General features: G+C 40.2%; 1 protein-coding gene across 1 annotated transcript in view; it reads right to left on the reverse strand.

Moving 5' to 3' along the window:
* LOC126425094 (X-ray repair cross-complementing protein 5) overlaps positions 1 to 18,457 on the reverse strand; it is a 187,238-nt gene that overhangs the window by 123,569 nt on the left and 45,212 nt on the right. The window contains exon 5 of the mRNA XM_050088012.1: positions 4,515 to 4,623. Coding sequence (XP_049943969.1) covers positions 4,515 to 4,623 — 109 coding nt within the window. The remainder of the gene's footprint in view (positions 1 to 4,514; positions 4,624 to 18,457) is intronic.

An 18,457-nucleotide genomic window follows, 5' to 3' on the forward strand; every position in this document is an offset into this window, starting at 1 on the left:
AGATGTTAAGCAAACTCAAGTGGCAGACTCTGCAAGAGAGGCACTCTGCATCGCGGTGTAGCTTGCTGTCCAGGTTTTGAGAGGGTGCATTTCTAGATGAGGTATCGAATATATTGCTTCTCTCTAATTACCTCCAGAGGAGATCACGAATGTAAAATTAGAGAGATTCGAGCACGCACGGAGGCTTTCCGGCAGTCATTCTTCCCGCGAACCATACGCGACTGGAACAGGAAAGGGAGGTAATGACAGTGGCACGTAAAGTGCACTCCGCCACACACCGTTGGGTGGCTTGTGGAGTATAAATGTAGATGCACTTCCAGTCCCGCCCAATGTTACCATTAGCAGCCAATATTGTGCTCGCACGGTACACAACACATAGAGCATTGAATGCCGTAAACACCGTCGGCCTTTTGCGACCTCGCTTTGGACAGGTTCCTTGCAAGAACAATTAATGGACTCCACGCAACATTCTGTGTCAACCCGCACCATTGGTGGAAGACTGGTAGCAGTCAGACTTGAGACTTACAGCCTAATGCATAGAATGCCATTAATGCCACAAATGAACAATTACATCTGGAATGGTGATGTAAGCAGGAAGCACGGATTGGTGATGAATGGCATCACACTGTGTTCGGCAATGAATTGTGGTTCTGCACTACCTTGGACGATCGTCGCCAGTGAGTACGGCAGCGAGCTGGGAAGACGTCCCATTGTTCCAATATTTTACAGAGGTACAGCAGTGTTTCTTCTGGCATGATTGAAGGAGCTGTGACAGCATGATAGTACATTACAGATGTTCCGGCATAAAGTCAGGCAGCGGCATGACGGTCGAGCAGAGAGGGTTGAGAGGCGACGTCAGCCAATAGTATGCTGCCTGACCCCTCTCTAGGAAAAAGACGAGACAGCAGCAGCATCTACATGAAGAGCACAATCACTACACTGCCTGGCCACAGCCCAGTTGGAGACTAGTCGTTCAACAAGCTGTATAGCGGTGATTTAGGAACTGTATTACAAATTGTATATAGTGAAGAGACTTCTTACTTGTCTGTCACCCATTGCTTGCGACACATCTATTTTTCTCAAAGTTAAGTATTGTGATCATTTCCTTTTCTAATAAACTTCATTAATACAATTTGCTGGAATTGTTGTCTAGTGATCTGAGAAAGCAGGTTTCCTAGGCATTCCATCCTTGTCACCAATGTTGTGTCCTACGCACACCTTGAATATGGGGTGCCTAGGTATCAATTCTTTAATTCCAAGAACCAGTCAGAACAAACTTATCACGAGTGGGTAACAGATTTGCAGGGTATGCGAGGAAATGCAAATTAAAATGTGCTTGTGGTACTCTATATTCAGACGTTGTGTTGGATTATGCGATCATGTAGAATGTTACTGATGTCAAAGTTAGAGAACAGAATTAAGTCATGCCCTCGGTGCTATTCACGGCAAAAATGCCAATACTGTCCACCCAGACAAGCACAGTGTTACACTTGCGGCAAGAAAGGTCAGCGTACTATTGGCTGACATCACAGACCTCTCTGCTCTAACGTTCTTGACCATCATGCCGGCACACGACTTTAAGTCGGAACATTACCCCCCTCCCCCCGTAGATGGAGTCTTCGCCTCCTCTCGTCCTACCGATGGAAGAGGACCCATTCACACCACAGCAGCTGACGACTTCTACATCTGGTTATGGGCCTCAGGAGGTGGACACATACCCATCTGGTCATTTTCTATGGGATGTTTCTCCCAGAGCGAAGGCTGGACGGTGGGGTATGACTGGAAGCCTGATTTCCCCTGCAGCCACAAATCACCTGACCACAATCGAAGTCTGTGAGTTCTGCGGAGCACCCCCATTCTGCTCCCTCACATTGTCTCATAACTATTGAGGTTGCTGATATGGAGCACATGGCAGTAGGTGGCAGCGCAATGCACCTAATATGAATCACATATGTTTTTGGGGGTGTTCGGGTACTTTTGATCATGTAGTGTATGTATCAGAGCAAGCAGCAAAACACAAGCTGTGCAGTGTTTGTGTCCTGCTGTTTGCTATACACTGTTAACAGTTACTTTAGAATTGCCAGCTACGAGTTAAGCAATGCTGTCACACTCTCGTGGGAGGAATGCTATGCATACAGATTATACTACAAGATCTGTGGTTGTCAGATCTTCAGTACAAACTTCCTACTTGTACTATGCTGCTGTGTCAGGCAGCTTGCTGTACTTTGGAAATGTTTGTTGCAAGCTGAGATTTTGTTTTCATTTCTTACAGTTGTGAGGTTAATATTTTAGCTGTTATTATGATCTGCACTGTCTGTTGTGTTGTGCGGTACTGAACAATGGAAATGGAAATGTTGTGTGGCTAAGGCCTCTCATCGGGTAGACCTGCCGCAAGACTTTTGAGTTGACGCCACTTTGGTGACTTTCGTGTCGATGGTGATGAGATGATGATGATAAGAGACAACACAACACCCAGTACCTGAGCGGAGAAAATCTGCGACCCAGCCGGGAATCGAACTTGGGCCACCTGGCATGACAGTCTGCTGCAGTGACCACTCACTATGAGGGCAGATGGTACTGAACAATGTCAGAAGGAAGTGCGTCAAATGTTTTTTGGTGGAAAAGCTCAACATAGCTTCCTCGGTCAGACAAAAGATGAATGACATCAGTCGAGAGAAATAGTTGCGTCTTATGTGCCTACACTGTCTACAACTTTTCTTGATTGTGCTCTTAAATTCTGTTGTTGTTGTTGTTGTAAAGCACCTATAGCAACAAAGTGAAATGAGGAAATAATTGGCTTGAGTGTCAAAATGATGAAATAAATTATAAATTTAAAAAGGTTGAGGGTATAGATCTAATGTCTCTCCATAAGCCACAGTTTCCCACATATGAAATCAACAAGTTGGTGAAAACATATGAACATATGAGTACATAGTCATTACGCTGTCACCTTGCCTGTGAGATTTTGGTTGAGGCACTCAGAAATGAAGCTGAAAAAAAAGCTATGGGAAGTGGCATGCTGATAAATAATGACAGTGATAAAGTCACTTCAAGTATGCCTGAGAGCGACAAGAATAATGTCAGTAAAGTTTTTTTTGGTTGTCAAAAAAAAAAAAAAAAAAAAAAAAAAAAAAGAAGGAAGAAGAAGAAGAAGAACTACAACCATATTCAGTTGAATGTCCACTGTGTGCAGTTTAAGTATCAACAGAGCAAAATTATATTTTTGTAAGTTTTGAGCATTAAGAAAGCTGTTATCTGGAACTGGGCCTACATGTAGTTCATCATAGAAACTCAGTGTTTATTGTACAAAACAAATCCATTATTTTTCCTTCTTCCAAACTGGTAAGTTTCCTCGATTAACAGGATTTTTGCTATGTTCAAGTAAGTAGAAAGTTTGCTCACAAAATGTAATAGTAGGTTCATTACAACCAAAGTGCATTGTTTCTTTCAACGAAACCGAACAGGTGGTAGCTGAGGTTTTGACACTGGAGCGCAGCACCATGTGCTGCATTTAACTCAAATTATTTTGCATTGGAAATCTCAGGGAGTGTTCTTGTTTGGAGCAGATAAAAATATGATATATTCTTAAAATTTCACTGGCACAATGTGTATACTTAAATCCAATAAAAAAGAAAAAGAAAATCCCGAATGTCAAAAATTCTGTAACATCATCAGGACCCATTTTTTAAAATTTGCTGTATGTCACCTTAAAATTTCACCACAAATAAAACTGAAATGAAAACATCATGCAGCTCTACCTGAAGGCAGTGATGCCAGTTGCACACTGAATAGTATGCAATGTAAAATTAGACGTGCAGGATGTGGTAACTCAGCTCTGTGCTGCTGCGTTTCCCTGACAAAGTGTCAACCCTGAACTAATCTTGAGCAGACTATAGTATATAGTGTTGAATGTGATTCAGAACTGCTGGCTTACGAAGGAATATTATTGTAGGTAAAGGATAGATTTCTTTTCAAGTAGTTGCATGAGCAGGAAGAGAACCTGCCTGTATCTTCACAAGAGACAGATTTCTGGGAAGTTTCAAAGTTTAATTATATTGGATTTATTGAACGCTACAGATACGGTAGCATTTAAATAAGCACAATGTAAATAAATTCGAAAACTGGTAGAAACTTGCAATCTTAGCAGGCTCATCCTATCTGGTGGTGGTAGTATTTGTCCACACTGGTAACTATTGGATATTTTACCAACAGCTGGTACAATAGTTTATGCCATCAGAAATTTACACACGCTCTTCTCATTTTTTAATAACATAAAGCATTCAGTTAACTTAAGCACTCACCTGCATGTGGTTTGCGACATAACATCACATAAATGTCACTCTCTTGTGATCAGACAGCCACGGCTCGAAATATCAATTACGAAAAGAAACAGATATTTTGAGGGGAGGGGCTTTAACTGGTTTAAGTTTGTTCTGCATTATATTTAATTTTTATGGTTGTTGTAGCATTCAACACTGGACATGAAACTTGAAAAAGAAATTGTTCACACTCACCTCATCAATTATTTTGGCCAGAACAGCTCCTGATGTACACTGACCAATTTTCAGATTCTTGCTTTCATCACCATAACTAACTTCATCACTTGGTATCAGATCTGGACCTCTTTATGTGTTAAAGAACAAAAACAAACAGATCATTTTCAGCAGTCACAAGTCAGTCAGTGATTACATCAAGGGCGTAGTAATAAATGCTGGCATGCAGTATTTCTAAGACACATAATCAAAAAGTGAATTTGTTAAATACAATGAGGGCATACTTTTTTAATTGCATCTTACACAGGGAGCATACAACCTATCGGTTGCTGAGTTTGCTCATCTTCTGCACGGCTGCAGTACATACCTAGATATGACAAATGCTGCTCTAGTATGATGCACTTCTCATCTGCTTTCGAGAAATCAAGGTTCAAAGTTTTACAAGACTGTTGAGTATCGTACGAGAGTGTTAGTCATGGTGATTTGCTAACAAACATGTTTGTCGATGTAGGAGGGAGCCGAGGAAGACTGGAAACACGCAATGGGGGTCACATTCTTATGTGTCCACTGCGAAAGCATGCATCTGCCTAACAGATGTTTTTAAAACTGCAGTCACAACAGAAAGTGCATGAAGCACCAGAAATATTAAGAGTTCATCATACCATACTAAGATCTCATCCAGATGAAACAGATAACCCTACTCTGACCCTCGTAGCAATATTACTTTGGGCGCTACAGAGTCATAAAGATATACATATTATTGAAAATTAAGAAAATTTATAATTTTTGCCATTTGACTTTGAACTGTTTATCAAACTTAAAGTTATACAAGCTCAAGGGACTTTGATTCTGTGTAGGCATCTCAGGTCATCAAAATACTTTGGATGAAATTCAGATTTTGAATGTTTTATACAAAGTGGGAATACACCAGCTAAAGAACATTTGTACATTGACCACAGGCCATTCAAAGTACATGTGACATACATTGTGTTACTGTGCTGAGGAACTAACAAATGCAGTAGATGTGGTTAAATGTTTCATTTAAAAATCCCAGTCACTGTACTGTATTAAGAAACAGGCACTGCTGTTTCCGAAGCATATAACTGTCTACAACGGTGGGCATGAAAGTAAAAGCACACACTTCTTCTCTGGCCTCCTAGACATCCATAACTATTACAGCCATATTTTAATATAGTCCCAGAGAGACATATTGTCCTAAACTGTTGAAAGGCCCGTGTTTGGAGAGATGAAAATCTATACGCTCAAGCTGTCTCAGGACACCAATACCATTTTTTGTCAATTTGTTGACTGATATTGTACAATTTCAAATAATAGGACTTTATTTGCTGCCACACCACTCCAGTTGCACATGTTACATCAGTATCTACAAACGTATTCCACAAGCTTCCATAAAGAGTGCAGTGGAGGTTTCGATGCACTGCTGCTAGTCATTCCCTGTCCTGTTTCCCCACAAATGGAACAAGGGAAAAACAATTCTCTATTTCCTTATGTATGAACCCTGATACCTCTAACCTTGACTTCTCAGTCCTTACATAAGGTGTATGTTGATGGCCACAATATTGTTCTGCAGTTCATTCCAAACACCTATTCTCTAACAGATTTTTACTAGTGTTTTGCAAATTATTCAGTGCAGGGATTCCTTTCCGAGTTCACGGGACATTTCCATAATACTTGTGTGAAGATCGAACCTCCCGGTAACAAATCTACTGGCACACTTCTGAACTGCTTTGATGTCTCCCTTTAATTCAAGGGTATCAAATCAGTGGAACACAGGCTGGATGCAGCTCAAAGAAAGTATCAATGCGGCCCAAGTAGTGAACATCTATCACATGATCGGTAAAAAAAAAATTCCATTTATGTAAAGTTACAATAAAGTAAATATTTTCGATTTGAAACTCCCACCACATGATGCCATTCTCCGACTGGTCCATACTTTTTTTAAAACTGGTAGTTATTGTTAATGTTAAGCATATTACGTGTGACCCAAAACTATTCGTCTTCTTCCAATGTGGTCCAGGAAAGGTTGGTTGGTTTGGGGGAGGGGGCCAAACAACGAGGTCATTGATTCCATCAGATTAGGGAAGGGTGGGGAATGAATGTGGCTGTGACCTTTCAAAGGAACCATCCCGCCATTTGCCTGAAGCAATTTTGGGAAGTCACAGAAAACTTAAACCAGCATGGCTGGACGCGGGTTTGAACTACTGCATCACCTCACTCGGTATGGCGCAGGTAAGCTAAAAGGTTGGACGCCCCTGTTTTAAATCAACCTTGTGGGAATCCCAAACATTCAAATAGTACTAAAGAATGTGTTGCACAAGTATTCTGTAAATGGTCTACAGTTTCCTAAAAGTTGACATCGACCATTCGTCTTCCCTACAACTGACATTAGTCAGTCATTCCAGTTCATGTTGTTTAGGAACATCATGCCTGGATGTTTAATTGATGTGACTGTGCCACGTAGTGCACCATCATCATCATCAGTTATCTGCTATATTAGCAGGTCCTTTGCCTCTCCATTTTCTGCGATCCATTGCTTCCTTCTTAAGGCTGCTGTATGTTGTACCGTCCATCATGTCATCCAGTATCTGGAATCTCTTCCTTCCTCGCTTCCTTTTCCCTTCTACATAACCTTCTAAAACTGTTTTTATCAGTCCGTCATTCTTTCTTAATATATGCCCAATCCAATTTCTTTTTCTTCTCTTTATTACATCTAGTAACTGCCTTTTCTCTCCCACTCTTCTCAGTACCTCTTCATTTTTTACTCTGTCCATCCAACTTATTCCTTCCATCTTCCGCCATGTCCAGATCTCAAAAGCCTCCAGCCTTTCTCTGTCTTTTTTCCTCATAGTCCATGTTTCAGCGCCATATAGAAGAACACTCCATACAAGACATTTTATGAGTATCTTTCTGAGTTCTCTGTCTATACCGCTGCAGAAGATCCTCCTTTTCTTATAAAACGCCTCTTTTGCCATTGCTATCCTTATTTTAATTTCTGTGGTGCACTTCCAGTCGGTGTCTATCCTGCTTCCAAGATACTTAAAATTTTGCACCTGTTCTAGTTTTTCTCCATTCAGCACAATTTTTAGTTCCTTATTTCCTCCTATTGCCAATACTTTTGTTTTATTTGTGTTAATTTTCATTCCATATTTTTTTCCGTTAGTTGCAATGGTGTCCACCAAACCCTGTAATTCTTTTTCCCCTGTGGCTAGAAGGACCATGTCATCAGCAAATCTCAAGCACCCTACTCTTCTTCCTCCAATTTCTACTCCTTTGTCATCTAATGAGCATTGGTCAATCATATTTTCCAAGTACAGGTTGAAAAGAGTAGGTGATAAACAGCATCCTTGTCTTACTCCTTTCCCTAGTCTGATCCAGTTTGTACTTTCTCCTCTCACTTTAACTGAAACTTTTTGATTAAGGTACAATGAGTTTATAAGTCTTCTGGTTTTCCAGTCCACTCTCTTTTCCCTCATAATAGTCGCCAGCTTGTCCCACACCACATTGTCAAATGCCTTTTCTAAATCGATGAAGCACATATATAGGTCTCTTCCTTTTTCAATAAACCTTTCTCCTAAGATTCGTAGGAGCCCTATTGCATCTCTGGTGCCCGTATTCCGTCTAAAGCCAAACTGCTCCTCGCCGAGATTCTCCTCTATTACTTTTTCAAGTCTTTTATTAATTATTCTTAACATCACTTTGGCTGCATGTGAAATGAGGCTGATTGTCCTGTGCTCGCTGCATTTCTTGGTTCCTTGTTTTTTCGGCAATGGAATCATTACTGTTGTCAAAAAGTCCTCAGGCCATTCACCACTGTCATATATTTTATTACATAATCTCAATATTTTTCTTATTCCATTGTGGTTCAAGCATTTTAGTATTTCTCCCGGTATTGTATCTGTACCTACTGCTTTGCCATTTTTCATTGCAGCAATAGCAGACTTTACTTCTTCCATTATGATGGTCGGTCCTTTCTCTTCATCACTTACACTGTTGTGTGATTCAAGTTCCAGAGTTTCTGGTTTGCTATTTGTGTCATATAGCTCTTTTATATATTCTTCCCATCTCTGGAGAACATCGTCACGATCTTTATACACTACCTCTTCGTCTTTACTCAAAATTTCCATAGTAGCACTTCCTGCTCTGTTTTGTTCCCATGTCATAGTCTTTACTCTGTTGTATAGTAAGTCGTATCTTCCTTTCCTGTCCAGTTCTTCAATTTCATCACATTCCTCTTTTAGCCATTTTTTCCTAGCCTGCTCTGTTTCTCTTCGCAGTTCGTTATTTAACCTTCGGTATATCTTTCTTGCATCTTCAGTGTTCTTGTTTTTCAATTTTCTTCTCTCCTCCATCTTGGAAATCATTTCTTGTGTGACCCATGGTTTTTTTGACCTTTTCCCTTTTACATATCCTATATTTTGCTGTCCTGCTTTAATGATTCCTTCTTTCAGCATATTCCAGTACTCGTTGGCATTATCAGGTGCTTCTTTGTCTCGTAATGTGTTTAGAAAGTCCCGAGACAGCATTTCTGTAATTTGTTCTTTGTTGGACCTTATCTTCTCTAGATCCCATTTCTTCACCATTGTCGCCTTTTTCAGTTTTTTCATTCTTATTTCTATTTCTGCCATAAGTAAGTTGTGGCCACTATTAATATCTGCACCTGGTAATGTGTGCACCTTCTTGATTCCATTCCTGTATCTTTCTTCTACCAGTATAAAATCGATTTGGTTTCTATATTTATCCCCTGGTGATTTCCAAGTGTAGAGCCTCCTCTTATGGTTCTTGAACCATGTGTTTGCCACTATCAGCTGCCTTTCCCTGCAGAAGTCAATTAACCATTCACCTCTGTCATTTCTCTTTCCAAGACCATGACTGCCTACTATGTTTCCCTCTTTCCCTTCTCCCACAATGGCGTTCCAGTCTCCCATTACTATTTTGCAGCATTTTTTATTTTCGTCCATTATTCTCTCTATTACATTGTACGTTTCCTCTACAATTTGGTCATCATGTTCTGAAGTTGGCATATACACCTGGACAATCAGTAAATCTTTTTGTGCTCCTTTCAGCCTTACACCAATAACCCGGTCATTTGCATAGTCTACATATTCCACACATTTAGCCAATTCCTTTGTCATAATCATTCCTACTCCATTAATTCCTTTTACTTCTCCTCCTGAGTAGTAGAATACATATTCATCTGACTGCAACTCTCCATGTCCATTCCATCTTACTTCAGCAACTCCTATGAGGTCCATATGATTCTTTTCCATCTCTCTTTTAAGGTTTTCTAGTTTTCCTGCTTGTAGCAGAGTTCTGACATTCCAGGTACCAATTCTCGTTTTGATTTTTTGCCTCCTTTCAAGTTGTCCCCCCCGGAGATCCGAATGGGGGACTATTTTACCTCCGGACACTGATTTAACATGAGAGGAAGCCATTTTTTGTGCATAAAATGGAGACTGCATTATGCAGGGAAGATAATCTGCGGTGGTATTCCGTTGCCTTCCGCAGTTCTGGAGGCCGCCCCTAACATGGGATACAGACGCCTTTTGCAGCCGCCCGCTCCGGGTCAGACGCTGCATGAGAAGTATAGGTTGGAAAATGAAAGACCCCTAGCCCTCGAAACCTAATAGCGTCAGGGTCGGAAAAGAACAAGAGCTGGCCGAGGGTGGCCAGATAGGAAAGATAAGAGTGAGGAGCCTGGCATAAGTAAGTGGAAGCAATGCCAGGACTCAGCTCGGGGCCCCGTGGTCGCCAGCCACGTATCACTAGGTGTGACTCCCTGAGGTAACGTAGCGCACCACTAACACTCTATTTGAACATTGAGGTAAACCAGTCATTAATCCCAAGACTGTTTTGAACATATCAGTGCTTTATTAGTCACAGTCGTGTTGGAGATGATGTGCAATGCTTTCCTCCGACCTTCGAGCTAACTTACCCGAGCTAGTCAAACGGAGACCTACAGTTTAAAGTGGATTCCAAACCACAGAGTAACCTGACATTATTCTCATCAACAAATTCCCGGAAGTGAAAGAAGCAATAAGTGACAGATGAAAATCTTATAACTGACTGGTTTAGCAGCTGACAGGATTGCTATTCCTTCTCATATGCATTAGCTTACATTTTTCTGCATTTAGAGGAATATTTCGTTCACCATACCATGTAGAAATTCTATCTATCAACCTGTACCCTCCTACTGTCACTCAATGGTGGCTGGCATCGATAACGGTGCAGTTGAGTGCCCCACAAAGCAAACATCATCATCATCAATGGTGACACTTTCCTGTACACCACAGCAACATCAGCAAACAAAGATTGCCTGTCAGATAGTTCTGTATATGCAAAACAAGAATGGTCCTACCACACTTCCCTAGGGCACTCTTGAAGACATCTTTATCTCTGATAAACAGTCGTTTTCCAGGACAATGTACTGGCTTCTATTACTTACATCTACATCTACACCTATATGGATACTCTGCAAATCACATTTAAGTGCCTGCCAGAGAACTCGTTGAACAACCTTCACAATTATCTGTTATTCCAGTCTCGTCTACTGCGCAGAAAGAACAAACACTTATAACTTTCTGTATGAGCTCTAATTTCCCTTATTTTATCATGATCGTTTGTCCCTACGTAGGTCGATCTCAACAAAATATTTTTGCACTGGGAGGGGAAAGCTGATGATTGGAATTTTGTGAGATTTCTCTGCAACGAAAAATGCCTTTGTTTTAATTATGTCCATCCCAAATCCTGTATCATTTCAGTGACAGTCTCTCCCCTATTTTGCGATAATACAAAACACCCTGCCCTTCTTTGAACTTTTTTGATGTACTCCGTCAATCCTATCTGGTAAGAATCCAACTCTGCGCAGCAGTATTCTAAAAGAGGATGGACAAGTGTAGTGTAGGCAGTCTCCTCAGTAGATCTGTTACATTTCCTAAGTGTCCTGCCAATAAAACGCAGTCTCTGGTTAGCCCTCCCCGCAACATTTTCTATGTGTTACTTCCAATTTAGGTCGTTCATAATTCTAATTCCTAGGTATTTAGTTGAATTTACGGCCTTTATATTTGACTGATTTATCATGTAACTGAAGTTTAATGGATTCCTTTTAACACTCTTGTGGATACCTCACACTTTTCGTTATTTACTGTCAATTGCCAATTTTCACACCATATATGTATCTTTTCTAAATCATTTTGCAATTTGTTTTGATCTTCTGATGACTTTACTAATGACAGCGTCATCTGCCAACAACCTAAGACAGCTGCTCAGTTTATCTCCCAAATTGTTTAAATAGATGAGAAACAGCAAAGGATCTATAACACTACCTCATATATCTCTTCTGTTTTACTCGATGACTTTCCGTCAATTACTACGAACTGTGACCTCTCTGACAGGAAATCACGAATCCAGTCACATAACTGAAATGATATTCCATAGACATGCAATTTCACTACAAACCGCTTGTGTGGTCCAGTGTCAAAAGCATTCCAGGAATGCAGAATCAATTTGAAATCCCTTGTCGATAGCACTCAGCACTTCGTGCAAGTAGGGATCTAGTTGTATATCACAAGAAAGATGTTTTCTAAATCCATGTTGACTGTGTGTCAATAGACCGTTTTCTTTGAGGTAATTCATAATGTTCAAACACAATATATGTTCCAAAATCCTGCTGCAAATACGTTAACGATATGGGCCTGTAATTTAGTGGATTACTCCTACTACCTTTCTTGAATATTGGTGTGACCTGTGCAACTTTCCAGTCTCTGGAAACGGTTCTTTCATCAAGCAAACAGTTGTATATGATTGTTAAGTATGGAGCTATTGCATCACCATACTCTGAAAGGAACTTAACTGGTATACAGTCTGAACCAGAAGACTTGATTTTATTAAGTAATTTAAGTTGCTTCACTACTCTGAGGATATCTACTTCTACGTTACTCGTGTTGGCAGCTGTTCTCAATTCAAATTCTGGAATATTTACTTCATCTTCTTTTGTGAAGGTATTTTGGAAGACTGTGTTTAGTAACTCTGCTTTGGCAGCACTATCTTCAATAGCATCTCCATTGCTATCGTGCAGAGAAGGCACTGATTGTGTCTCGCCGTTAGCATACTTCACATACGACCAGAATCTCTTTGGATTTTCTGCCAAGTTTCGAGACAAAGTTTCGTTGTGGAAACTATTACAAGCATCTTGCTTTGAAGTCCATGCCAAGTTTCAAGCTTCTGAAAAAGATCGCCAATCTTGGAGATTTTGCATCTGTTTTCATTGTTTGTGCAAGTGTCCTGACCCATTTTGTGTACCAAGGAGGATCAGCTCCGTCGTTTGTTAATTTATTTGGTATAATTCTCTCAATTGCTACCGATATTATTTCTTTGAATTTGAGCCACATCTAGACTACACTTTACACTTACATTGCTAATTTGAAAGAAGTGGAGACTGTCTCTCAGGAAGGTGTCAAGCGAATTTTTTTTTTTTTTTTTTGAATAGGTATATTTTTCATTTATTTTTGGAGGATTTGGTGGTTATAATATTCCATCTCGCTATGACAACCCTGCGTTCACTAATCCCTGTATCCTTTTTGATGCTCGTTATTAACTTTAAAAATGTCTTCAAACCACTCATATGTCTGACACCCTATTCAGCATGCTCTGACTTTTGTTAACAGTCTCCAGTGTGGCACTGCGTCAAATGCTTTCTGGGAATCTAGGAATACGTAATAAGTCCACTGCCCTTCATGGGTGGTGCACAGGATATCATGTGAGAAAACGGCAAGCTGAGTTCCACACAAGCAATGATTTCTAAATTGTGTTTATATGCGAGTGTAAGCTTGTCTCTCCAAAGGAAACCTGTGCTGCCACAGTTGTTGGAGACTGTACCTATTGTCACCTGCAAGAGAAAGTGGTGCGGAGCACCAAACTTCTTTGAGGTCAGTGATCAAAAGCAGCTGAATAAGACATACCCTCGTCGTCAGATGGGAAGAGGAGGTCCTATCGTGTGGTAAATATGATTGATAGAATTTTCTGCTATGGATGTTTTTCTGTTAGGATTACATGATGTGATGGTGTGTGAAACACTGACAGCATGCACTGCAGAAGAGCTCACTAGCAAGGCCCTAGCTGCCATTCTCAATGTAAATAGGTGACAGAGATATTTTAGAGGGCATGTCAAAGTTTTATCTGCTAATATAATGTTTGCAGATAGCAAGGATGAAACACAGGAAGTGAAATGTTATTTACAACTTGTACAGAAACTATACTGCAGTTGTAAGAGTCTAACAAGGAGACGGCACAACTGTGGGGTCGGGGATTTGTCCGAAATTTTGTGTGGTGAAAGAGGACCCCTAACACCTCACGTGGTTAAAATATTAAAATATGTCTGCTTGTGTCTGTATGTGTGGATGGATATGTGCGTGTGTGCAAGTGTATACCTGTCCTTTTTTCCCCCTAAGGTAAGTCTTTCCGCTCCCGGGATTGGAATGACTCCTTACCCTCTCCCTTAAAACCCACTTCCTTTCGTCTTCCCCTCTCCTTCCCTCTTTCCTGATGAGGCAACAGTTTGTTGCGAAAGCTTGAATTTTGTGTGTATGTTTGTGTTTGTTTGTGTGTCTATCGATCTGCCAGCGCTTTTGTTCGGTAAGTCACCTCATCTTTGTTTTTATATATAATTTTTCCCACGTGGAATGATTCCTTCTATTATATTGGTTAAAATATTAGGACGCACTACCCGGAAAATCCCGAGAAAAATCGATCCAAAGTTTCTTAGGTGCCGTATGAGTATAAAATGTTGGTCCAGTCCTGAGTCGCCGTTTGGCATACATGGTTAGAACTCGGACCCTTACGCCAGAGGTCTCGGGTTCGATTCCTCCTCCCGCACTTTTTTTTCTTCTGTTGCTTGCAAAATTGCAGTGCATTGTTACAGGAGAATCATGAAATTAATTCCCGGGAAGATTGTACAAAAATTCATTCTATAATTCACCATCAATTATCGTCACCAATATTCCAAGACATGATTCAGTATTCCTGGTTTGCCTCAAAATTATCAGAAACTCAAAATATTTTCGTAAATGTTAATGGGGCATGTTTTTGTACAGATTTATTGCAAGTGCCCTGTGATTGTAAATAATCCGCTTCTATATGTTGCTTAAGATGTCGCAAAAATTATTGCTTTGTTTGTTTTCATGATAATTTCCATTGCAGTTCTTGTTTATAATTATTATATGTATAAAAATTGAATGTTTCCCAATCGACTTTGTTATTCTGATTAAAAACCCAATGCTTTTTTCCTAATATACTTTACAATGAAAAATGGAAAACCCACTGCCATGAATTGTGTTGTTAGACATAAATAAAATAATTTTTATTCAATAATGTAACTAATTTGTTAAAGATAATGTAGGTTTGGGAAACTTTCTGAATAATTGGTGGAATAACAAAAGAAAATGAAACAGAAGAAAAAAAGTGCCAGAGAAGGAATCGAACCCGAGACCTGTGGCATAATAGTCCGAGCCCTAAACATCTAGGACAGACGGTGGCTCGGCAATTCACAAACATTTTATACTCGTATGGCGCCTAAGAAACTTTGGATCAATTTTTCCCGGGATTTTCCGAGTAGTGCGTCCTAATACTTTAACCACGTGAGGTGTTAGAGGTCCTCTTTCACCACACAAAATTTCGAACAAATCCCCGACCCCACGGTCGTGCCATCTCCTTGTAAGAAAAGGAGTAGGGTCTTAGCCTCTCCCTCAAGTTATTTGATGCTGTACAATGAACAAGCAGTAAAAGAACCAGAGGGAGAAGAGGATTAAAGTTCAGGGAGAAGGAATAAAAAATTTAAAGTTTTCCGATGACATTGTAATTCTGTCAGAGATGGTTCATTGCTCAGAATATCAGTTGAATGGAGTAGATTATGACTAGAAAAGAGGTCATAAGATGAATACAAAAATAAAACTATGAAAATAGAATGTAACTGAATTACATCAGGTGATAAGGATAGAATTAGATTAAGAAAATGAGACACTAAAGGCAGTAGAGGAATTTTATCATGTCCGCATCAAAATAACTGACAATGGCTGAAGCATATAAATAAATTATTCAATACTCCAACAGTTATATACTGATGAGAAAAAAAAATTGAAACACCGAGAAGGAATTGTGCAACATGAACAAAAGTTGGTAGATGTGTTTCTATATCTGGATGAGGATGTCTGTTCAAACTTTGTGCCAGTCGTGTAAGAGTGGTGCTAGTAGCACCCCTATGAGGATGCAAATCAGGTTTGCTTTAAATAAATGCCATAACAGTTGTGAGTGTTAGACTGAATGTGATGAGTTGATGTTAATCAAGAATGATTTTAAGGTGGCAAAATTGCCATCATTAACACCTCACTGAGTTTGAACGAGGTTGTGTAAGAGGTGACGAGAATCTGGATGTATGTTCTGCGATACTGCAGAAATATTTGGCAGGAATGAAGCCACTGTACTCGATTGCTGGAAGTGGCTGTCACGAGAATGTACGGTCGCAAGAAGACCGCGCTCCGGACGAGCACGTGACACTATCGAGAGGGACGACCGTTGGATTTGGTGTATGGCTCTGGTGCATCATACTGCATCTGCAGCAGAAATCTGTGCAGCAGTTGGCACCACAGTGACACAAGCAACTGTTACAAATTGGTTATTTCAAGGACAGCTCTGAGCCAGACGTCATGTAGCGTGCATTGCACTTACCCCACACCACCGCCATTTGTGACTTCTGTGGTGTCAAGAAGAGGGCAGGATGGAGGTCTGTAATGTTTGCTGATGAAACCTGGTTCCACCTCGGTGCCAGTGATAGCCGTGTGTTGGTTAGAAAGAGGACAGTTGAGGGCCTGCATCCAACCTGTCTGCTTGCTAGACACACTGCACCTACAACTGCAGTTAGGATCTTGGGTGTGATTACATACGACAGCAGGAGCACTCTCGTGGCTATCCCACGCACCCTGACTGTAAAATTGTGCATCAATGTGGTGATTTGACCTATTTTGCTGCCATTCATGAATAACATTCTTGGGGGTGTATTCAAGCAGGATAACTCTTGCCCTCATATTGCTGTTTTAACCCGACATGCTCTACAGAGCGTCAACGTATTGCCTTGGCCTGCTCAATCATCAGATCTGTCTCCAATAGAGCACATACGGGACATCCATCAGATGACAACTCCAGCGTCATCCAAAAAAGCATTAACTGTCCCTGTATTGACGAACCAAGTTCAACAGATGTGGAACTCCATCCCTCAAACTGACACCTACTCCTGCACAACACACCCTTATTTTGTTCCTTCATAGTTCTCGCAAATATTAGAAGTGCCACTTAGTGGCTGTTGTCTAGGTCCATGTGTTCTGGCGGGCTCTAGAACACTTTGGGCCGGGATACCAGAGTTTGATATTGAGAGCACTTATCAACTTCCAACAAATTTTAGAAATAATTTCAAACCTTCCTGAAGCTATTTCATTAGTTTATGGGCAAATAATCCAAACTAAATAAAATCAATATATTAGGATTTTGCCTCTTCAGTCAGAAATGTTTTACATGCTTCACATCTAATATTCACAACATGTCTTTTTTAAAGTAATCGGACATTTGAAGCTATTTCATACATGAGAGTTTGATTTTTTACACAATCAGGGCAGAGTGTGTTACTTGTTGGGACCATTTGGAACGGCAAGTGAAGCATAGCTGTTTGGTAGTTCTACAGGCTCTTCAATGAGTGACTTCAGCTGGTTATGGAATCCATGAAGAAAATTGTGGACTCTCTTTCATGGTGAATTCAGGTCATCCTCAATGATAAACTACGTTCACTGAAACAAGAGGCGGCCCATAAACAGATCGAGACGTGTGACCACAGCACTGCCTTTGAGGAGTGAACAATCTGATTGTACGCTTCACCTTAAAAGATGTGGATACAGCAAGTGAGGTCAACATGTCAGTTTTAAGTCCACCCAAGAAGCGATTAAAGAAGAAGCCATTATGATTTCAGACGAACACATGGCTCTTAATGTGTAGTGAAGGAGCTGCTGTCTCCAGAGCTGTCAATGACTGATATTGTTTTGTAAACAGCTGCATCTACAGATGTTGGTTGATTTTCAGTGTATGGTATGATTAGTAAGTATGAGGCCAAACACTCTCTTTGAAATTTCCTGAGAAAGAAAAACCATGACAGAAGCTTCCAGAAAGTGTTGATGACTACAGCAGAAATGTGTTACGAAGGAAGTATACGATTTTTTTTTAAGAGCTATCAACAACTGACAGGTGTTTGCTGCCATGAACGAAAATCCAGATTCGGGCATTTTTGGAGATCTAAATCTTATAAATTAATTTTATAAATTTTTATAAATTAATTTTAAATATGTTCAGTGTGGATGCAATAGCATGTTAAAAGACAGCAATGATATCATTTTACGGGGGCGGCGTTATCTACAAACTACTGAAATGTTGAGAGATGAAGAAAGGACTATATACTATTTGGATAAGACATGGTTGAGTGCACGACATACCTGAAGTAGTGTTTGGGTAGATAACACCATAAATCCCCAAAATCAGCATCTCTGTCTGGGTTATCTAGCAGAAACAAGGCTCACCCAGGTAAAGGAAAAGACCTGATTGTCATACACATTGGGACCACGGTAGGTTTCATCAAAGGCTGTTTGTGGACTTTTAAATCTAAGAGTAGTACAGATGAGCGTCGATATGCTCAAGAAGTTGTTTCGTGTTCTTCCTCAGCTTCAAGAAAATTAATTTTGTATTCTTGTTAATGCAACATACCATCCTTGTAGAAAAGAAAAAGTTCTTAATGCTAATGGCGGTGGTGTGGGGTAAGTGCAATATCACATTTCAAGTTGGTATGTTGAAGAAAGTACTACTAGGTATCTTTTAAAAAACATGAAGTAGTGCACAACAAATACGCAGTAGATGAA

Source organism: Schistocerca serialis, chromosome 10 (assembly GCF_023864345.2).
Source record: "Schistocerca serialis cubense isolate TAMUIC-IGC-003099 chromosome 10, iqSchSeri2.2, whole genome shotgun sequence".
Taxonomy (NCBI): Eukaryota; Metazoa; Arthropoda; class Insecta; order Orthoptera; family Acrididae; genus Schistocerca; species Schistocerca serialis.